The sequence below is a fragment of the Eptatretus burgeri genome, chromosome 12 (assembly GCF_056783735.1).
Source record: "Eptatretus burgeri isolate ZD-2024b chromosome 12, Ebu_testis_v1, whole genome shotgun sequence".
NCBI classification, from domain to species: Eukaryota; Metazoa; Chordata; class Myxini; order Myxiniformes; family Myxinidae; genus Eptatretus; species Eptatretus burgeri.
This window is the reverse complement of record NC_140972.1, coordinates 90,653,108-90,675,639: the sequence shown is the minus strand read 5'-3', so window position 1 is coordinate 90,675,639 and position 22,532 is coordinate 90,653,108. Positions and strand designations below refer to the sequence as shown.

The window sequence follows — 22,532 nt, the reverse complement described above, 5'->3', positions numbered from 1 at the left end:
CCGAACTTTTTTTGACCTCACTCACCAATTTGCACCGAGGGTTCAGAAGGCATGCCGTCGGAAGGCGCAAAGTCACCAATCAGGGCGAGTCGTTCATATACCCAGGAAGGCAATTGGGGTGTAGCCTGACCAGGGTTGTGCTTCTTGTGTTTGTCTCGCAGTTTTTTCCGAATAACTTGCAGTGGCTGGAATACAAGCACGACCAACAACTGATGAAGCGTCATCAAGAAAACAAAATGAAGGAGGCAAAAAGCACCTTGAGTTTAATAAATCCAAGCCTCATATTCATTTCAATTTCTTGTAAATGCAGTTCTACCAACCCCACCAACTTCTCTACTTCCATTTTTTTTTCTCTCCATTTGGGGTGGTTTTTAATTTTTTTTTTTTGTGTACAACTCGAATAATCGTACGACCGATTTTTTTTGGCATACAAGTCGATGTGGAATAGAAGTCGAACTGGCTAATTTCCCCATTTATCTTTCCTTCATTCACATACAAGTTGATTTGAAGTACAAGACGAAGCCAGATCAACAGCCCCAAATAGATTTCTCACTGACACAGTATTTCCTGTGTGCACCCACATTCCCGCCATTTTCCTCGGTGACCTTAACAACTTACATCTTAAGAGCTGTCGTGTACAAGTTGCGTAACTTTACGGGAGGCATTTTGCGATGACGTGGTAAGGATGGATACATATTGTGACCGTTTTGGAAATGCATGCTGGGGAGAGAATTCATGTACGCATCGGAGTCCTGAGAATGAGTGATTTCATTTGTTAATGTGGTAGGTAGACCTTTGCCCCAAATCTAAGGGTTTGGGGAGAAAAATGTGTTGTTAGTTTGTGTATACCCGGTGTGATGTCTTCCACTCTGCTAATTTCACTCTCAATCTACCATCGGCCTTTCTACCATCAATCTTTCTCTCAATCTACCATCGGCCCATTCCAGGACCCCCCCCCCACCCCTCTCTGCCCTCCTCAATCCACCAATAATCCACTTCACCAAACCTCAATTCAATAACCACTCCTTCATCCCGTCGGTCTTTCCCTCAACCCCGCAGGTTTATTCTCGTCCTTCGGTGTGTCTGTCTTACCACTCAGTCCGCTCATTCTTTTATTAGTCCCAATTAACCGTCCATTCATCTGACGATTCACTCTTTTTATTATCTGCGCCACCGAAGGTGAAGGTGGTTGTTTTCACCCCTTTCTGTCTGTCTATCTTTCTGTTTATGTACAGAATATCTCAAAAAGTTGTGGACGGATCCGGATGAAATTTTGTGGACAGGTTCAGTGTGTGACAAGGACGAACTGATTAGATTTTACTGAAGATCCAGATACGACTACGAGAATTTTTTTTAGTGATTCTTCACCATTGAGAGATAGGGCTGAAAATAATATGAAGCACGATATCTCAAAAAGCTGTAGACGGACTCGGACGAAACTTGGTGGACAGGTTGGGGATGTAGCAAGGACGAATTGATTCGATCTTGGTGAAGATCTGAATCCGCATCTGGATACGAGAATTATTAAAATTTTAAGGTAATTCTTCACCATTGAGAGATAAGGCCAAAAACGATCTAGTACTGTGTAGTATGATACTTCAAAAATGTCTTGGGGCCCGATATGTCCTCGTGGATCAGGCATGAGGTGGCGGAGGTATAGGCTCCACCGAGTGCCCTTCTAGTTCACTATCTGTTCATTCGTCCCTCGCCATTAGAGACGATTGGTCCTTTGTGCCGATCGGATTACCCTCCTCCATTCTTCCTTCCCTGCACTTCCACATTCTTCATGCAGGACAACGTTTCAAAAGTCCAAAATAAAGTACGCTTCTTCCACTTGCCGTCCAGTACAAAGGACATCTCACATACGGCATACGCAATACAATATGCACTGTATAATAGAACGTTTGACACGAAGGAGGGAGCGGGGGGCGCCCCCTCACTGCTGGGCGTGTGAGGGGCCAGGCGGGGACTCGTGTCGCCGTCTCCCCAGCATGATGCAGGATTTTACACTACTCGCTACCTGCTCAGTGTAATTGCTTTCGCTGGTGTCCGTGGCTGCTTGACAACTCGTCGGGCCGCGGAGTTATCCGTGGCCGGCGGCCCAGTGCGTGTGCCAATACCGCACTAATAGGATTAGGATTGAAAGGGATGAATCAAATGTAATCGGTGAGTGCATGCTCATTATTGATTGGATAATTGAATGCGTTCATCAGTTAGCGGATTAACGTTTAATTGCTCACCCAATCGGCAAACGTCCCCCGCAATGATTTCTGTGATGCAGTTTAAATTAAGGATTATACAACTTATTTCAGAAAATATGACTTTGCAAAAAAAAAATAAAAAAAAAATGCATTTATGCATTTCAATGTATTAAACCACAGACACGTCGATCTGAGTACAAGTCAAGGCCCGGATTCCCAAGAGAGTGGAAAAAAAAGTATTGACTATACTCCGAAAAATACAGCAATTCCAAGAAATGTTCACGTGAAATTAAATCTACTTGTACTTGTTTTTATGATCCCAAGCACAAACAGTCACTTTACTAAAAACCAATCTCCACCAATGTAAACATGGTAAAGAGATAAAACCACAACCATAAGGCAAACAAATAACCACTGAAAATGGTTTGGAACCTGCTGTTCTGCGGTATTGCTGTTGACGGCGATGTTGCCCAGCTGCCGCCGTAACTCTTCCAGCTCTTTTGGAGACATTTTAGTCGTGCTCGGAGGCAGCGTTGCAGCTGAAAGCTGTGTGGTGACCGGTACGTCAAGAACTGCACGTTCCACCTGGTTCTGCTGCAAGTAGCGACGTGTCTGCAGGTCACACAAGCAGAAAATCATATATTTTACATTCAGATGGCCCAGATAAGCTATAATGGCAGAATGAGATTCACTATGTGACAATGAATGCAATTCAGAATTCTTATCCTTCGTCCATATCTATGGCAGATGAGTCAGCCAAAATGAAGATGTAATAATGTGACGAATGTACAAGCAAAATTCCCCCTCCATGAAGGCCAGTGAGCACGTTTGCAAACTGAAAACAGAACACAAAGAGGTTTATAGAACGAGCATACGATGTTTGCGGATTGTAAAAAAATAAATAATCCTGATCATCTATCCTTTATTTTATCCGTTTCATAAACAGTTACCTTGTTGCAGGTAAGGATGGAATCAAATATCTGATGCTGCATAATGACCAACTTGGAGCGATTCATTTACACGAGTACACCCGCTTCCTGCGGGAGCAGCAGGAAGTGTCGCGGTGTTATTATCCACTCTGGGGTATATAGATTACAGTAGAGAGGCTCGGGTCCGTTAGTCTGTGGGGAAGGGGTGTGATAAGCATATAATGCCTCAAGAACGTCGGGCTTCCTCCCTTTCAGTTTCGTGTCAAATGGTAGTAGCGACTGTTTGAAAAGGCAATCATATGTGTTTGCGGTTTATAATCTTTTTTTTTTTTAACTTCTCGTAAGGGTGCTCCAAGAAACACCACGATAACCTATTTATACACGTTAACACAGCGTTTGTCCAAGTCTGAAAAACCCCTTGGGGGTGAGGGGGGAGGGTGGTGAAAAGTTTGTTTGAGATTGGATAAGTAACTACTGAATGGATCATCGTCAGACAGACAGACAGACAGACAGACAGCAAATTGCGTACATATTTTAGTATGATTTAGGTGTCATTCCTCACTTCCCTGTTGTTTTGGAAGAATGGGAGAACTAGTGTAAAGTGAGCCACTTGTAAAATTAATGCAAAATTTTTTTTAGCCACGTCTCACGAAGCGAGACGTGGCTCTAAAAGGGCTCCGCGTTGTTCTTCTTCTTCTTCTTCTTCTTGTGAAGACAAAACCTTAAGGACGCGGCTCTTTTATATACAGGATCCGGATCCCCTTAAATACTAAACACCTGTACACATCCTCACATTGAGGGTGCCTTTTGAGAGCGTCTATCATGAACTTTTAAATATATTTGGACATTTGCTTTAAAGTTTCGAAAAGTTCACGTTACTATTTAAAGATGATTCCATTTAATGTATTGTAATTTCGTAAATACACTATTTTCTCGTCATGAACGACGATCGTCCATGACGGGTCTCGCTATTGGCTCAATCAAGGCACATGACGAAATATCGGGGTTTTTTTTCTTTTTCTTCTTCTTCCTCTTCTGGTGAAGACAAAACCTTTAGGACGCGGCTCTTGGACACATTTGTCCTTGTTTTTAATCTTGTTTCTTCAAATTAAAGAATTCCAATAATCCCTAATATCTGAGTTGGCTTTTTGAAAAGTATAAACTCAAACTTTCATTTGAGAATTTAAATGCAACCGAGACATTTCAATTCAGACAACTCCCGGTTTGAGAACCAGTTATGTGTTCTGGAGCCCGTTCTCAAACCAGAACATACGAGAATTTGATTGAAACAAACATACATAACACATTAATAGGTAAAACAATGTAAATAGTCATTTAAGGAGAATTAAAAAAAACATAGTGTAGTGAAGTTATTAAAGTAAATATAAAGCAAGTACAGTGCAATAATACGTACATACATACATGAAGACATAAAACTACTAAAGGCATTGAAATAAATCACATTGTACATCAATCAGCCAGTCATGGCAGACGGAAATGACTTCTTTGTAGCAGACCGAACATTCTCAAACCAAGAGTTCTCTGCAATCTCAAATGTGAAATAGTTTACGGTTCGAGAAATGTCCAATCGATATTCAAACTTTAACTTGTTTCAATTTGAAACAGGACAAGTGCCATACTACTGTACGTCTTTGCCTCAGACCCATCTCTGTACCTTTGGTTTCCTTCTTTCTGTCTACAGTCCACATCATGAGCAAGAAACCCGGCAGCCATCGTCTCGCATTTGATGGGCAATTCTGCGTTTCAGAATTCTGAAATTAATTATTGACGATGGGCCAAATGTAAACTTTACTTCCTCCCACGACCCCTTTCCCCACCACCACTCCCACCCTCTCCCTCTCCCCACCCCTAACTCAAATTGAAATCCGGTTATAAAGTTGAACATGCTCTGATTAACCTAAATGGATCGAATCACGAATCTCAATGGGAGCCATATTAACTGCAGACTCGGACAGTATGCATCGGCCCAAAATTGGGATGTGGTCGGCATCATCGATGATGGTTCTGATCTTGCACCGACGTTTGGACACACATTGGTTTCTGACGAAGTACAAATCATGAGTGACTGAACGCTCGCCGAGTGCAACTCCAAATTAAATTTCAAATGAAAATACGATCGGGTTTTTTAACCGATTCTATTCTCGTTTTCTCGGTTCATCAGCCCGGTTCATCATGTTCAAACAAGACCCGGTCCTTCAAGTTTACCAGAAATTTCAACACCTATTTCCTGAACTCCATCTCTCTGTGAAACCCCTACTTTGCCATTTTGTTCATGTTATGGATGCTGATCACAAATGAACACAAACTTTATTGCCTTTTTCAGTTGTTCCTGATTGGTTGTTCATCCACGTACTGGTGCTCGTTAAATATGATATTTCAGTAGAGTGGCAAAATTATGGCTGTCGACAGTGAATACTTGAAAACCGTGCATTTTCCTTCGTCGTTCTCTTGTCAACTTGAATGCCTGCGATGGCTTTTGAGACCAACCACACAAACTATTAGCTTTTTGTGCAGAATTTAACTGTAGTTGAGGTACAACCATATTTCTGCACACCAAGCTGTAACAAAATGAACATTTTATCAAGAAATTATATTTCACCAGCAGGGGCTACCCGGTGCTAACCGGCTGGGTGAACTTTTCCCAGCGGTGGTTTCAGGGTGTGTTGGACATTCAAAAGCTATGGAGTTATTGGCCTCATGGTGGTTACCTTTTGCCTGCAGGCCGGCAGCAGCACTGCCTGACCGGCATCCCAAGATACACTTTATAGTGGACCTCATCCCAATATACACTTTGGTTGCCTCAAAACGGACGTCAAGGCAAAAGTGTGGCAGCTTAAAACCTTGCCCATATTCTGAATTACCTCCACCCAACATTTGGGGTCTCGAGGTGCTACAGTTCAGCCATGTAATGAAAGAATAATTTACAAACGCACAAACACTAAAAAAACTATTTACAAGAGATATGTAGTCTTTGGTACTGTTCTTGAGGAGTGTCAGCTGGTAACTGACTGTTATATGTGTACATGTCGGAAGGGTGGAGGGGTTGTTGGACAGGGGGTGGGTGAGGGTGGGAGGGGGGTAAGAGTGTTGGTGTTGATAGGTTGGATGAGGGTGTTGATAGGTTGGATGAGGGTGTTGATAGGTTGGATGAGGGTGTTGGTGGGTTGGGACTTCCCAGGATGCTAACCAAATTACAGAACCACAATTTCAATTTCTGGCTAAAAGCCTATATCTATCACACACAAAAAGTGAGCAACTCACAAACATCAATTACACACTGCTCCATACCTGTTTGTCTTCAATGACCTTGGAGAGGAGGTAAACAACAGAATCCAAATGCCTAACATTGCGAGATTTCAGTTCCTCGTATTTCTTCAGAAACTCTCGTGGTGTCGAGCTGAACTCTGAAATCTTCACCTGCAAGACAACCAAAGCATTGTTTGTGACGTATTTTGGACAATTGTCTATTTTTTGTTTTTTTAAACCATATGTTCTTTATGCTGTACTTCTGCATGAATTCAGTCTTTCTGTAAAACAATTATTAAATGGAAGAATATACAGTCCAAGTAATCAGTCTTTCTTCACCTTATTGTAAAACCATTCTACTAATGCAGTAGTTTTCAAACTTTTTTTTAGTGGCGACCCAATTTCAGAACCCCTCTACATCGCGCGACCCAAAAGATTCAAAACCCAATTCATAATATACAAGATAAGATTTCATATGACACAAGAACATTTACTGTTTACTTTATTCACCATCGCCATGTTTTCATAGACGAGTAAACGTAGAATAGCCGACAGTATCCAAATACTACAGTTGAATGTTTCAGAAGTTTAGTCCGAATGACATTAAGATATATCAGTGAGAAGGATGAGCCTGTTTTTCAGAAACCAACTTCTCTATTCGTGGAGAAGTTGATGACAATGCCAGGATCATATCACGCTCCATTTCTAGGCGATTTCTGTACTCTGTTTTAATCACCACCATGGTGGAGAATGACTGCTCACAAAAGTATGATGAAGGATATGGCATGAGAACCTTAATGGCGCGCCGTGACAGGGTCGGGTACGACGGCAGCATTTTGCACCAGAATGTTGACAACGAATTTGTCCACGCAAGAGCCTGAACTCCTGAATCCTGCTGGAGCTGTACAAGCTCTTCCTGTGCTGTATCATCTTCATCAGCAATCGAGTCCAGTGGAGCCGTGAAAGGGTCCCGAACCACAGAAAAGGACTGCACATCCAGCTCAGGGAAATAGTGCTCGAACTGTTCAATGAGCGACCGAAGGTGACGTGCTATCTCCCCAGAAAGACTGTCGAGCTCAGTATCATCGTACTGGCAGGTCGTTAGATGCTCCACCAGATGGGGGAAAAGGCTGAAGCGCTTAACAGCTGCTTTGTCTGCAAGTAATTTTAGAGTCGCCAGAAATCCGCTCATTTTGTCGTGAAAAATCATGAGGTTGGCGTCTTTGCCTTGGAGGGAGCATTTGAGGACATTGAGACGTTCAAAAATGATGTCAACGAGATAGCACAGTTCTGACAGCCAAGAGTCCGACTCAAGCTACGCTACCCATGCTGTTTTCCCTTGTGTGCGGAGGAACTCCTTCAGTTCATCTTTGAGGTAGTAAACATGCAGAAGAAGGTTTCCTCAAGATAACCATCTGACTTGAGTGTAGAATAGTAAATTCTTATGGTCGGCGTCCATCTCCTGGCAGAATAGCCTGAATAACCTAGTGTTGAGGGCGCTCAATTTGATGTGATTCACCATTTTTACGACTTCTGACAGCACGCTCTGCAAGGTTTCTGGCAAAGTACGAGAGGCGAGTGCTTCTCGGTGAATCATGCAGTGTACCATGGAGGTCTGAGGAGCCACCTCAAGCAATTTAGCCTTGAATCCAGAACGCACCCCTAACATTGCTGGCGCACCGTCTGTTGTAGAACCGAGCAACTTTCCGAAGTCCAGATCATGGTCACAATAAAACTGCTCTACGTTCCCAAAAATGTCCTCGCCTTTGGTGGTGGCCTCCAATGGTTTGATGAGCAGAGGCTCATCGACAAAGTTATCAGCCTTGATGAAGCGGACCCAGACGATGAGTTGCGCATACGATGCAATATCAGTGGACTCGTCCAACTGTATGGCGTGCCACGGCGATTCCTTGATCTTCTGTACGACCTGAGCCGTTACGTCCAGACTCATATCTTCAATTCTGTGTTGGATGGTGTTGTCAGAGAGGGGAATAACTGCCAGTTTCTTCGCCACTTCCTCCCCAACCATCAGAGATACCATGTCCTTTGTATATGGCAGCACAAGTTCTTCTGCAATGGAGTGAGGCTTTTTAGTCTTGGCAACATGGAGCGACACTCGATACGAGGCCTCTAATGCCTGAGAATTGGTCTGATGGCATGTACCCTCTCTGTCAAGATGCGTATTCTTGAGTGCAAGAAGTTTCCTCTCAAAGAACGCTCTCTCCTTATCCTGATAAGGCACATGTTTTGTAGTCAAATGCCTCTGCAACTTATTTTGTTTCATCGACTCCGCAGAAAGCACTTCGAAACAAATCACACACTGAGGCCTCTGTGCCCCACTTTTATCCACCACGTAGTAAAATCCAAGGTCCAGAAATTTATCCTGGTAAGAATGTTCTCGAGATTTGCTGGTGGCCGGTGCTGCCATCACAAATAAGGTCTTGAGTTGTACGTGGAGACGTGAATAGACGTTAATGATTGAGTCAGAGTCTGAGTCTGAGAGGCCGTGGATCAAACCACTAATTTCCCGCCAAAATGAACCGCCCTTCAGCGAGCCCGCGCATCGGCTGGATCCCATTCCAAGCGTCATGTTGCGCTGGTTCCCATATTTTGAACGAACCGTTTATATTACATCCCGTAAAAGCGAACACTGATCGAAAATAGACAATTTTTTTTCTCTGCAAGCGGACACCCACGACCCCATGAAATTTGCTCGGCGACCCCACGGGTTTGAAAAACCAAGTACTAATGTTATCAATACAAGCTATATTTAAAATAAATATCACAGAAACATGTAATCTTGTTTTTTTTACACCCATTCACCCCACCTAACCGAATACTCGTAATTACAGGCTCATGTCTTTCCTTCCCTGCCCTCCCTCCCTCTCCACTCTTTTCCTGTTCACGCTTTCCTTTGCATATTGTGTCCAACTGTTGCCCCAATTTCATATTGTTGCTTTTTGTTTTAACCCTGTTACTTGTACATGTTGCTGCATTTGAGCCTGGGGAGTAACTGCTGAAATCTGTCTGCCCAGGTTCCTCCCGACATCTTTGTTCTTTGTTCCTTTCACACTTCTTTCACAGTTCTCTTCATTCATTCTAATTCTTGCATCTCTTTTCCTCGCTATTCCTCTCTTTCGTTTTCTTTCTCTCGAAGGAGAAGTGAATTCTTGCAGATTTTTTTTTTCTGGAAGGCTCACTTAGCTGCGCCTGGATGAGTCTGAGGCTAGTGGAGTAGCGGCTAAAACCCGTATCCTATCCAGGTTCCTCCTGACGACTCCATATTTTCTCTTTCCTTCTTTGCGTTCCTTCTTGGTCTTCCATTCCATGAGCCTCGATTTTGTATAAAAATTAAAACAACAATAATGCAAGTCCTCATCAAGGACACAGCCCCCAAGCACACCTTAAAATGGGACAAAAAAAATTGAGGACTTTTTTTTAGCTCTGGAACAAAGGGTGGAGGAGTTCCTTGTGAGCCAACAGCCATCCATTCCTAGTGCTCAACTGTGTCTGCGGACGTCCTCCTGCAGTTGGGTTACTTATTATTTTTATTTTTGAAGACGTTGGTGGCAGGATTTGCACTCTGGCCACCGTAAAACACTTCATTCTGCAAAACCCACAAATGTAAGGAAATTTGAAAACCCAGTCTGTTGGAGTACCCCATGCGCTGCTGCACTTTGTACGGCAGCTCACAGGATGACGGGATCGGAGCAAAGTCTTCGGGACCCCCATTCTGTGATGAAAGGAGGAAACCAAAGGGTAAACCTCCAGGGTCAGATTGCGGTGGTGTGTGGCGGAGTGGTGCTGAGGTGTCGTCTACCAGACGGCGGTACCTTGGGTTAACCTGAGGGAGTCCCTTCGGTTGGATGCCTGGAATGTCCGATCTCCAAGAGAGGATTATCACCTGTCTCTCTTGTCATCTGAGCTCAAGCATTTGAACATAGTTATTGCAGCACTCTCTGAGGTTCGGAGACTGGATAGTAGCGAGATCATGGCAGGTAGTTATACCTACTATTGGTCTGGTCGCTCTGATGGTTACCATGCCAAAGGAATCGCTGTGGCTGTGTCCAATGATAATTGGGGTAATGCTGGTTAACGAGCATATTATGAGACTGAGGATTTGTCACTCCTTGGTTGTCGATTCCCTGGTCTCTGGATATGCTCAGACAGAGGCGAGTGATCTCACCGTGAAGGACGCATTCCATGCCACGCTCAAATCTGTGGTTGATCAGTGTCTCAGGCGAGATGCTCTTCTTGTCTTGGGGGATTTCAATGTATCGACTGGAACTGATAGGGATGGTTATGAGACATGAGTTTGTCCCCGTGGGTCTGGAACTGTGAACCAGAACAGCACTAAGTTCCTTGACTTTGCAAGAAGTCATGGTCTCAGGGTGGCTGATTCATGGTTTCAGTGCTCACAGACTTGTCGCTGGATGCTGGATGAGTATTCCATCGCTGGTGGTGTGGTAAAGGAGATTGACCATGTGCTCGTTGATGGTAGCTGTAGGATGATCCAGAACTGCAGGGTCTAGTGGAGTGCTCAGGTCCTCAATACTGACCACAGGCTTGTTGGGGCAACTCTGAAGTTGCAGCTTAAATGTGGGAGAACGGTAACATCACAGCCTAGGCTGGGTATTGGCAAGCTCAATGATTGAGAGAGAAGTGGAGGAGTTTGCGAACAGGCTGGGTGGGGATTTTGGGGGTCTGGGTGCTTTTGGGAATCCTGAAGAGTTGTGGAGTACCTTCAAAAACCACCGCCCTTGATGTTGCTGGTGGATGTCTTGGAACTTACCATGGGGCGAAGAAGAATTTTGTTTCTCAAGGGACACTGGATACCATTGAAGGGAGTTGCAAGGCCGTGCTTAATGGCAGAGCTGAGCTGTTCAGGGAGCTAAGGCATAAAACTGCAGTGCGCTAAGGGTGGATGAGGAGGCCTATGTGCACAGAATCTGGAAGAATGTAGAGCATCACCTATGGTCAAGTGATTCTCATCCTGCTTACAGAGGAATTTGCATATTGCGTTCCTCCAAGCCCATTCCTCGGAGCACTGCGATTCGAGTGGAGGGTGGTGGGCTCTTGACAGATGAGTCCGAATTGAAGGCCCGCTGGGCCGGTTACTTTGAGTGGCTATACTAAGCTGATCCACCAATTGTCGAGTTGGATGTCAGGAGTGTTACTATTCCTATTGTGGACCCTCCAATCAACTATGATCCACCTATGTTTGGGGAAACACAGGCTGCGGTGAACCGGTTGAAATGGGGTAAAGCTCCTGGGATCTGTGGCATCCATGCTGAACTTCAAGGCTGGTGGAAATGCTGTACTTGAGTCACTGCATGCAGTTCTGTACTCTGCCTGGAACACAGACATCAACCTAACTGACTGGAAGAGGGGCCTTGTTGTCTCTGGAAAGGGAAGGGCGATCGCCAGGACTGCAACAACGACCGAGGGGTGACGTTGCCCTCAATGCTGGGCAAGGTCTTTGCTCGGAAAATTCTTGATAGGATTCGCCACCATCTGCTTGAGCACCAGTGTCCAGAACAGTCAGGCTTCACACCAAAGAGGTCAACGATTGACCGTATCCTTACTCTTCGGCTCCTCACCGAACGCAGACGAGAGTTTTGGCAGGGGCTGCTTGCAGCTTATGTTAATCTCTGTAAAGCGTTTTATTCAGTGAATCGGGATGTCCTCTGGAGGATTCTTGGTCTTCGTGGGATGCCACCAAAACTGATCTATCTGATGTCTGATACTCTGATGTCTGATGTCTGATACGATACTCTGGTACTGAGAGTGCTGTGAGATGTGGTGATACCATCTCAGACTTCTTTCCAGTTGTTGCTGGAGTTTGTCAGGGGTGTAGACTGGCCACCACACCTTTAAGCGCTTTGTGGACTGGATTCTGCGGAGGATGTTGGAGAGATCAAGCTGCAGTGTATCGTTTGAGAATGTCATGATCTCTGACCTTGATCTCGCAGATGATGACTTTTTGATTCCAGGTCTTTTCGGAGAATCTGTGGCCATCGCTGGTCGGACTTTGTGTCCAACGAGTGGTTGCTGAGACTCAAATGAGATTTGTTTCCTGCATAGTCCATGAGCGTTAGCTGCAGCTGTATGGACATGCGGCTCCTTTTCCTGACGCTGATCCTGCTCACCAGCTTCTCTAAGCCAGGGAGCCTCATGAGTGCTGGATGCCAAGGAGCTGACCATGTGCCTCGTGCTTGCAGCAGGTTCATCAGCATCTCAAGGAGATGGGGATGGACCAGGCATCTGCCTTGGGAATGGCCTCTGCCAGTTGGAGGCCCCGACTGGCAGATATTTAAAGAAAATAAAGAAACCCGATGCCTTATGTGGTAAATATAGCTGTGAGAGGGGGTAGGTATGCTTGATGAGACAGGAACCTCACTCCTGATGAACATCGAGAAAGCCCAATGCCTTGCAAATCATTATTCCACAGTGTTTGCACAGGAACATTGAGGTCCCATTCCTGGTCTTCCTTTCTGCCACAGGAGGGCAAAAATTGATCACACTCTGCAAACAGTCCTCATCACAGAATGTAGATTTGCAAAACAGTTGCATTCTCTTGAACCCAACAAATTCCCTGGGTACGACGGTCTGCACTCCAAAGCTCTAAAGGAACTGGTAGCTGAGTTGGCGTCGCCGGTGTGTTGGGTGTTCAACTTCGTTTTCCAGTGGGAGTCTCCCGAGGTATTGGAAGGAAGCGCACATATCGCCCATCTTCAAAAAGGGTGATAAACAGGATCCGGCAAATTATCGACCAGTCAGCCTTACCTCGGTGGTGTGCAAGATATTTGAGTGCTTGTTAAAGCAATAACTCATGGTGCACCTGGAAGGGCAGCACCTTCTTGCCCAGGAGCAACACTGCTTCCGCCAACATCGCTCGTGCCTCACCAACCTACTATCGGGACATGATAGCTGGACCATTGCAGTGCACAAGCGTAAATCTGTTTATGTCATTTATGTTGACTTCAGCAAGGCTTTCGACACCGTCCCACACAGATGTCTTGTTGGGAAACTCGAAGCCTGGGGCCTGCGGCCTCCACTTTTGACTTGGCTAACTAACTTCCTGACTGGACGCCATCAATGAGTGTTGGTAAATGGTTCACTCACTCTGGGCCAAGGTTCACAGTGGAGCACCTCAAGGCTCTGTGCTTGGATATTTCTTTCTGATATACATTGAAGTGACGCTGCTCTCTCAACTATCGAGGGGTGACGCTGCTCTCAGTGCCGGGCATGGTTTGTTTCTCCAATAATTATTGATAGGGTTTGCCACCATCTGCTTGAACAAGGCATCCAGAGCAGTCAGGCTTTACACCAAAGAGGTCAATGATTGACTGTGTCCTTGCTCTTCAGCTCCTCACCGAACGCAGGCGAGAGTTTTGGTAGACGAGAGTTTTGGCGGGCGGGGTTTTTGTTGTTTCTGATATACATTGAAGACTTGGTTGATTGTTTCAGCTGTCAATCGCTGCTGTTTGGGGATGATCTCAAGCTTTGGCGTAACATAACGGAACACAACACCAACCCAGCATTGCAGGCTAACCTACACAAGGTTGAAGAGTGGACGCGCAACTGTGGCTAATGAAAGTGAATCCGACCAAATGTGGGGTATGTGCCTCAGACAGGTCCCCTCCACAGTGCAATACCGCTTGGGTGGAGTGGACCTTGTGACGATTGATAGTACAACCGACCTTGAAATTTGGACGATGTGCACAGTGTCAGCCTCAAAGCAGACTCATGTGGCAGCAAACAGAGCATGCTCTGTGATGCATTGCTTTCAACACTCCTTTGTTTCTATTACTTCTGCAATTTTCCAGATGGCCTCTGCAAACAATGATAGACTGCATCTGGAGTATTGTATACCACGATGGAAGCCCTTTCTGAAACAGGATTGCAACCTGCTGGAGAAAATGCAATGCTGTGCAACACACATGGGACAGGGGCAAGCATTTATGAGCTTTTCTTATGAGCATCGCCTTGCAAATCTGGATCTGTTTCCACTACAATATAGATTGCTAAGAGGTGATTTGATCATGCTTTAGAGAATTCTGCGTGGTGAACTTAACGTTTCGTTTGAAGAACCACTGGCTCGATGTACGGAGAGTTGCCTTCACGGACACTGCTGGAAGTTGGTAAAGCCTTCGACGTGCTGGAGGATAAGAGCGGCTTTCTTTACCCACCGGCTGGTCAATGTTTGGAATGGACTTTCTGAGGACACCGTCCAAGCAATGACGACTGACTGCTTTAAGAAAAGTCCAGACCAGCTACTGTTCTACCGAAGATAGGACTACATGAGGCATACGCCCTCCTGTCCTACAATGACTTGACATGACATATAAATAAATAATTCAACGTAGTATGGAGGTAGTGGAGATACTCGGTAGTGTGCATACCTCCACCATGCAATGCCTGATTCACAACAACATATCCGGCCCAATACATTTTTCAAATATCGTGTTGTTGAGAGTTTTTGGCCCTATCTCTCAATGGTGCAGAATCACTTAAAAAGTTAAATAATTTTTGTATCCGGATCTGGATTCGGATCTTCACCAAAATATAATCAGTTCGTCCTTGTCTCACACACACACCCAACCTGTCTACAAAATTTCATCCGAATCCGTCCACAACTCTTTTGAGATATCCTGCAAACAAACAAACAAACAGACAGAAAGGAGTGAAAACATAACCTCCTTCAACTTCGGTGGCGGCGGAAATAAGGAATACAAGGTAGTATGTATGTAGTGGAGATAGTAAAGTGTACAAGAATAAATAATTCAAGGTAGTATGTTGGTGGGAGGAGGAGGAGGATGAGGAGATTGGGACCATACTCTGTGCAGAGCGTTGGTGCTGCCTAAGCAGTCTCCTTGGCTATTGGGTTCAATCCTGGACGGGTCGCCACTCCGACACAGGATACCAGCATGATGGCACTCATTTTGCCGACCACGGAAGGATGACAGGCCGAGTTAACCCCACTTGGTATTAATTCAACAGCTGAGCAGGATTTGAACTCACGTCCCAAGGATCCAAAGCCCACCACCCCTAACCATTAAGCCAGGCATATGTAGGTAGTGGAGATCGTAAAGTGTATATAAATGAGATGTATCAGTAGTTTATGGTAATACATGCACACATGGGTGCACCGGGGTATGGTTAAGCAGAGTCATGTGACCCGCCCATGTTCTGGTGCTGTGCTGTTTGTGCTGTGTTGTGCCCATGTTCCGATGCTGTGCTGTGTTTTGCCCGTGTCTGAATTAAACCTGTTGTTCTCACTTCAGAGCCTTCTCCCCTGTCCATCGAGTACATTAGTTACAATAAATAAATAATTAAAGGTAGTATTGTGTGGGCCGGAGTTCAGCGGCGATAAACGACTACGAGGTGGAGCAGTAGAGTCGTCTCCCACCGAACACTCGGAATTTAGGTCATGAATCTTGGATAAGTCTGAGAGTTCACGGGTCCCTTAGTGGATCGTGGTCGCCAATATTTCGACGGCGTCAGGTCAGGTATGGGAGCATGTGCCAGAACAGCGCGTCGCTGCGTCCACTTTCCGCCGGTACTCCGGGGGCCTCCGTCTGGCCATCCCCCAGGCAGATGCCAGGCCCATCCCCATCTCCTTGAGATGATGGTCAACCTGCTGCAGCCATGAGGCACGTGGTCGGCCCACTGGCCTCCTCCACTCATGAGACTCCCTCGCTGAGAGAATCTGGTGAGCAGGATCAGCGTCAGGAAAGCGAGCCACATGTCCATACAGCCGCAGCTGACGCTCACGGACTATGCAGGTAACAAATCTCATCCGAGTCTCTCTCAGCAACCGCTCGTTGGACACAAAATCCGACCAGCGATAGCCAAGGATTCTCCGAAGAGACCTGGTACCAAAGGAATTAAGTCTCCGTCTCAGATCCTTGGTCAAAGTCCAAGTCTCGCACCCATAGAGCAAGACTGGAAGTACCAAGGACCTGAAGACTCGGACTTTCGTCCTCCCGCACAGGTACCGGCAGCGCCACACCCCATGATCCAGTGAATCCATGACTCCCCAGGCCCGACCCAGACGTCTATTGACCTCCGGCTCACAACCTGCGGAGACATGAATATCACTGCCAAGGTAAGTGAATCTATCCACGACCTCAACATCCTCACCACAAACAGACACAGACAGGACAGCAGCATCCAAGATGTCACCGAAAGCCTGGATCTTTGTTTTGACCCAAGAAATCCGTAATCCCAACGGCTCCGACTCCTCATTCAGCACCTCGAGGGCCCCCAAGAGGATGTCTAAAGTCTCCAAAGATGACTGCATCATCTGCAAAATCAAGGTCCGAGATCTTGACATTGCCAAACGATGCACCGCAACTTGATCTCTCCGACATCCTCCCAAAATCCAGTCCATACAAGTGCTGAAAAGTGTGGGGGGCAAGTACACATCCCTGACGAACTCCAGTAACAACTGGAAATAAGTCAGAGGCGGTACCACCACACTTCACAGCACTCTCAGTACCAGAGTAGAGTTCAGACATCAGATCGATCAGTTTCGGTGGCACCCCACGAAGACCAAGAATCCTCCAGAGGACATCCCGATTCACTGAATCGAACGCTTTACAGAGATCAACATAGGCTGCAAGCAGCCCCCTGTCGAAACTCTCGTCTGCGTTCAGTGAGGACACGAAGAGCAAGGATACGGTCAATCGTTGACCTCTTTGGTGTAAAGCCTGACTGCTCTGGACGCTGGTGCTCAAGCAGATGGTGGCGAACCCTATCAAGAATTATCCGAGCAAAGACCTTGCCCGGCACTGAGAGCAGCGTCACCCTCGGTAGTTGTTGCAGTCTTGGCGATCACCCTTCCCTTTCCAGAGAGGGACAACAAGGCCCCTCTTCCAGTCAGTTGGGATGATGCCTGTGTTCCAGGCAGAGCACAAAACTGCATGCAACGACGCGAGTGCAGCATTTCCACCAGCCTTGAGAAGTTCAGCATGGATGCCACAGATCCCTGGAGCTTTGCCCCGTTTCAAGTGGTTCACCGCAGCGCGTGATTCCACAAGAGATGGTGGACCACAGTTGGATTCGAGGGTCAGCAACAGGGATTGTAACACCCTTGACGTCCAACTCGACAGCTGGGGGATCAGCCTGGTACAACCGCTCAAAGTAACCGGCCCAGCGGGCCTTCAGCCTTCCAGACTCCTCTGTCAGAGCCTACCACTCTCTGCTCGAACTGCAGTGCTCCGAGGGATGGGCTTGGATGAACGTAATGCGCGAATTCCCCTGTAAGCGGGACGAGAATCACCTGTCCACAGGTGATGCTCTACCCCCTCACAGATTCCTCGCACATAGGCCTCCTTGTCCACCCTCAGTGCACGTACAGTTTTACGCCTCAGCTCCCTGAACAGCTCAGCTCTGCCATTCAGCCTGGCCCTGCGACTCTGGTCAATGGTATCCAGTGTCCCTTGAGAGACAAAATTCTTCTTTGCCCTGCGGTGAACTCCAAGGCTGTGTTTTGCCCGTGTCTGAATTAAACCTGTTGTTCTCACTTCAGAGCCTTCTCCCCTGTCCATCGAGTACATTAGTTACAATAAATAAATAATTAAAGGTAGTATTGTGTGGGCCGGAGTTCAGCGGCGATAAACGACTACGAGGTGGAGCAGTAGAGTCGTCTCCCACCGAACACTCGGAATTTAGGTCATGAATCTTGGATAAGTCTGAGAGTTCACGGGTCCCTTAGTGGATCGTGGTCGCCAATATTTCGACGGCGTGGGGTAGGGTTAATTGCCTAATTTCAATATACCTAAGTACCCACGTCGTCCAACTACCGGGGAATACATCAACCCTCAACGGACCTTTGGCGGAACGGACCATTTACCAAGCCCGATCCGGGTGTAAACCGAGCAGGGATTACCAAGATCCGTCGGTCCAAATGACAACTTACCGGCCCGATCGGCCTTACTATTATCTCAATACGCACCTTGCTAGGCCAATGAAAGAAAACACGAACAACGAACTGGAACATTTAACAGGGGGTTATTTATAACAATAAATTGGGGAGGGTGGGGGGGTCACGAAAAGAGCAGAGTTATCTGAATAAACGAAATACAATTTACAAGGAATGAAAAAAAACTGAACAGTTTCTACTTACAGGACGGAGCGACACACACACACACACACACACACACACACACACACACACACACACACACACACACACACACACACACACACACACACACACACACACACACACACACACACACACACACACACACACACAAAGAAATGGACCCTGTGGGTCTATTTTCAGTCCTCAGCCCAGGAGAGAAAGGCGAGCTGAGGACCAGGGCCGAGCCGGGTACCTCCCCGCCTCGTGCGCTTTCACCGGACCCGCATTTGTGGAGCTCGGAGTCTGTGGACGGGAACGGGGATCCCAGCTCGAGCGCTCCAATGCAAACAACCACGGTGGGACTCGAACCCACGACCCAGACGGCTCGAATCACGACCGCAGACGAAGCCAATCGCCACCAACACCAGACGAAGCAGTCGCCACGATCACTGTTCTAGTCTCTTGAGGTGGGAGCGGTTTCTTTCCTCGCCACTCGCCTCCAGATTGGACGAGGCGCCGTCGCGCGATCCGCCGGCTGTCTCTCATTGGACAGGCCACGTTAAGGGGCTGTCACACCTTGACGATTTCGCCAGCGTATGCCGATTTATGAAAATTCTTTCTAAAACGCTGGCACACGTCTAATACGTTATGGGTACGTTATGTGTACATTGAAAAACACTACCATAGGTCGTATTACGCTGGTTTAAAACGTTGTACTTTTTGGTTCTCCAAAAAATTTTGCATGCTTGAAATTTTACGACGTACTCGGCGTTTGGCTCACACGTTCCGCTACGCTGGCCATAAGTTGTAGGCACATCATGCGATCGTTGACACGTTAATTGTATGTTACTCATAAGTTGAAACACGTAGAGGTAACATTCGCGTACCCGAAACTTATTTCTAACCTATGAGTAACGTTTTGTAAGCACGCTACACGAACGTTGTTCACATTTCGCAACACGCTACTTGAAAGTTCCTCAAACGTCGAAACACATCAAAGTAATGTTTAGGGAACCCGTGACTTATTTATAACCTATGAGTAACGTGCTTGGGAATTATTACACTATGCATATGCTAGACTATCGTTGGGCATAGGTTGTGGACGACTAAAACACGATAAACAATCGTTGGTATACCTTATCTAAAAGTTATCGAACCGTTCTGTGTTCATTACTAGTACATTATGCATTTGTCAAAGTCGTTTTTAATATTTACAAAGTAAAACAAAGAAATATTTCATCGTCGGAATGAGGAAAAAAAAATTAGCCGAAAAGAACATCGAACAATGGTGCAAAGTAGTCTCCTATTCGTGGACGATAAGAGGATCCATCATCACCCACACCCTCCCCATCACGCTCACAAACTACTACTGACATAGACATACTACTACTACCAATGCTACTACTACAATTACTACTGTCACGCACACCAACGACTACTAATAGTATTACTACTACTGATACTACTGGCATTGACATCTACTCAACATGGAGTCTGGAACAATGATGGGTTCCTCTTGTGAAGCCCATTTGTATATACCAATTCCCCTTAACGCTGCCAATACGCCATTACACGGTAGATGTAAGTTAGAAACACGTTCAGTAAGTGCTGTGGTCGTCCGGAAGACGTCAATCTAATTCGTCTACATACGACAGTGTGTTTTAGATACGTTACACATAGGTTCATAGCATGTTACTCAAAGGTTAGAAGCACGTTATACTTAGGTTCAAAGCATGCTACACATAGGTTAAACGCACGTTACTCATAGGTTCATAGCACGCCAGTCATTGGTTCAAGGCAAGTTACAAATAGGTTCAATGCACGTTACTCATAGGTTAAAAGGACGTTACCCATTGGTTGAAAATTAGGTTGCGGGTATGTTAAATATTACCTTGACGTGTTTCGACTTATGAGTAACCTACAAGTAACATGTGTCCGTCATGTGTAAACGATCGCGGAGCGTGCCAGGAACATATGACAACGCATGTGGAACGTGTTAGCCATACGCCGAGTATGTCGTAAAATTTTCAGCATGCTTGAAATTTCACGACGTATCACACGTACCACGTAATATGACAGCGTACTTCATTGTTTTCCAGCCTACTCTTAACGTATACACAACTTACCCATACCATATTTGATGTGCACCTAGCATTTTAGACACATTTTTCATAGGCCGGTATACGCTGGCAAAATCGTCAAGGTGTGACTGCGATGTTGACACTTCAAATTCTCAGGCGGTTATGATTTAAATCGGTGTCCGGCAGGTTCTTAACAGGCTACGCCACGAGTTCGCCGGCGATACATGCAACGCGCTATGCGTAAGTTAAACTATATCGTTGGGCATAGGTTGTGAACGCCGACAACAGGCTAAGCATTCGTTGGTAAAAGTTATCAATAACACAACGAAACGTTCTGTGCCCGTTACTAATATGTTATGCATACGACCAACTCGTTATGAATACGCCCAAAACTTTAAAAAAAAAAAAAAAAACATCAAAATTTCAGCGTACGCCAACGTTTTACATACATTTTTATACGTTGCAAATGCTGGCTAAAACGTCAAGGTGTGACAGGGCCCTTGGGCGGGGCAACTCCCACCTTTCTGGGGTGGAGTCGGATCTGAGGCGATGGAGGCTCCGCCCATGCCTTCAGCCAAAAACACGTGGGCAATGGCGACCGGGCTGAGTCAGGGACGGTGTTGTTGTTGTTGTTGTTGTAGATGTAATAACCAGAGTTGGTGTCAAAGCCACCCAATGCTCGCCTGTTTATACATTTATCATTTTTAAAAGACTCGTCTGATAATTAATATTTTTTTTATAAAGCGTTGCAGTGAAGTCCGATCCAAATAATTTTAAAGCAATATATGTATTTGTATATTGTAATCAGTAACAAGAGCGCAAGTGAGCACAATATACGCCCGAACAAGAAGGTATATACAGAATTCTGTGATACTACATTTGAAAACAGCATCCTGGTTGCCATGGCAACCACTTTAGATGACGAACGTATGTCGCGACACACCGTCTCCACAATCTGTACCTATGTACCAAATATGAAGTGTGAAAGTTGAAAACTTTGGGAGTTAGAGTGCGGACAGGAACGGACGGACAGACAGACAGGACCGGTATCACATAATACGCCCATATATATATATATATATATATATATATATATATATATATATATATATATATATATATATATATATATATATATATATATATATATATATATATATATATATATATATATATATATATATATCAGGCGTTTAAAAAAATAGTGTGGTAGATAAAAACATTAGAAAGGAAAAAAATAACTCGCAGCGCACACACGAAATTCCCATCAGACAGAAGGACGGGACCCGGACTATAAAGACACACTTACCGAAATAACTGAACTCCGGGGGACTCTGGCTGTCTGTGTGTAAATGGTTGCCAGATCGGTAACAGTGTGAGTATGGACTGTCGGTATTCAATGAATCGAGTGAGGTGAATATTAATAAGTAATCCACTTGAATCCACGACACAGACTCATCGTTCGTACCTTAGCAATATGCGAAGACACCGATGTGGTGACGTAAGGTGTGCGATTCTTGAGCAGCAGGTCAATGTACACTTCGGCTCCATCGCCGTTCACCTTGAGCAGGCTCAGCAGCTGATTGACATCATGGTGAACACGAAACTCACTCATGGTGCACCCCCCCCCACACCGAAAACAGGACAACAACAACAACAACAACAATAATAATAACAACAGCAATAACGGTCAATCGATACTGAGGTGGCGTTTCACGATCCTGAAGAAAAGCATCAAATCAAATGAATGGACTCGAATTTTTTCCATCTTCAATGAAACAAGACGCAGTGAAGATTAAATGGAATTAATTTCCTTCAGAGTAGTAATTAATTAATTAATTCCGTTAAACACTGCATCAATTTTCCCTCCAACGGAAGTGATCCGTCTATACCGGAAGTGATCCGTCTATACCGGAAGTGATCCGTCTATACCGGAAGTGTCGTTGTCCTCCCCCGGTCC

At 45.6% G+C, this 22,532-nt stretch overlaps 1 protein-coding gene across 1 annotated transcript in view; it reads right to left on the bottom strand.

Moving 5' to 3' along the window:
- TUBGCP2 (tubulin gamma complex component 2) overlaps positions 1 to 22,477 on the bottom strand; it is a 51,297-nt gene extending 28,820 nt beyond the window's left edge. Inside the window, exons 1-4 of the mRNA XM_085848849.1 lie at positions 22,041 to 22,477; positions 6,440 to 6,568; positions 2,634 to 2,813; positions 26 to 185 (exon numbers count right to left, since the gene is read on the bottom strand). Coding sequence (XP_085704975.1) covers positions 26 to 185; positions 2,634 to 2,813; positions 6,440 to 6,568; positions 22,041 to 22,187 — 616 coding nt within the window. The 5' untranslated portion in view covers positions 22,188 to 22,477. The remainder of the gene's footprint in view (positions 1 to 25; positions 186 to 2,633; positions 2,814 to 6,439; positions 6,569 to 22,040) is intronic.
- Between the last annotated feature and the right edge of the window lie 55 nt (positions 22,478 to 22,532).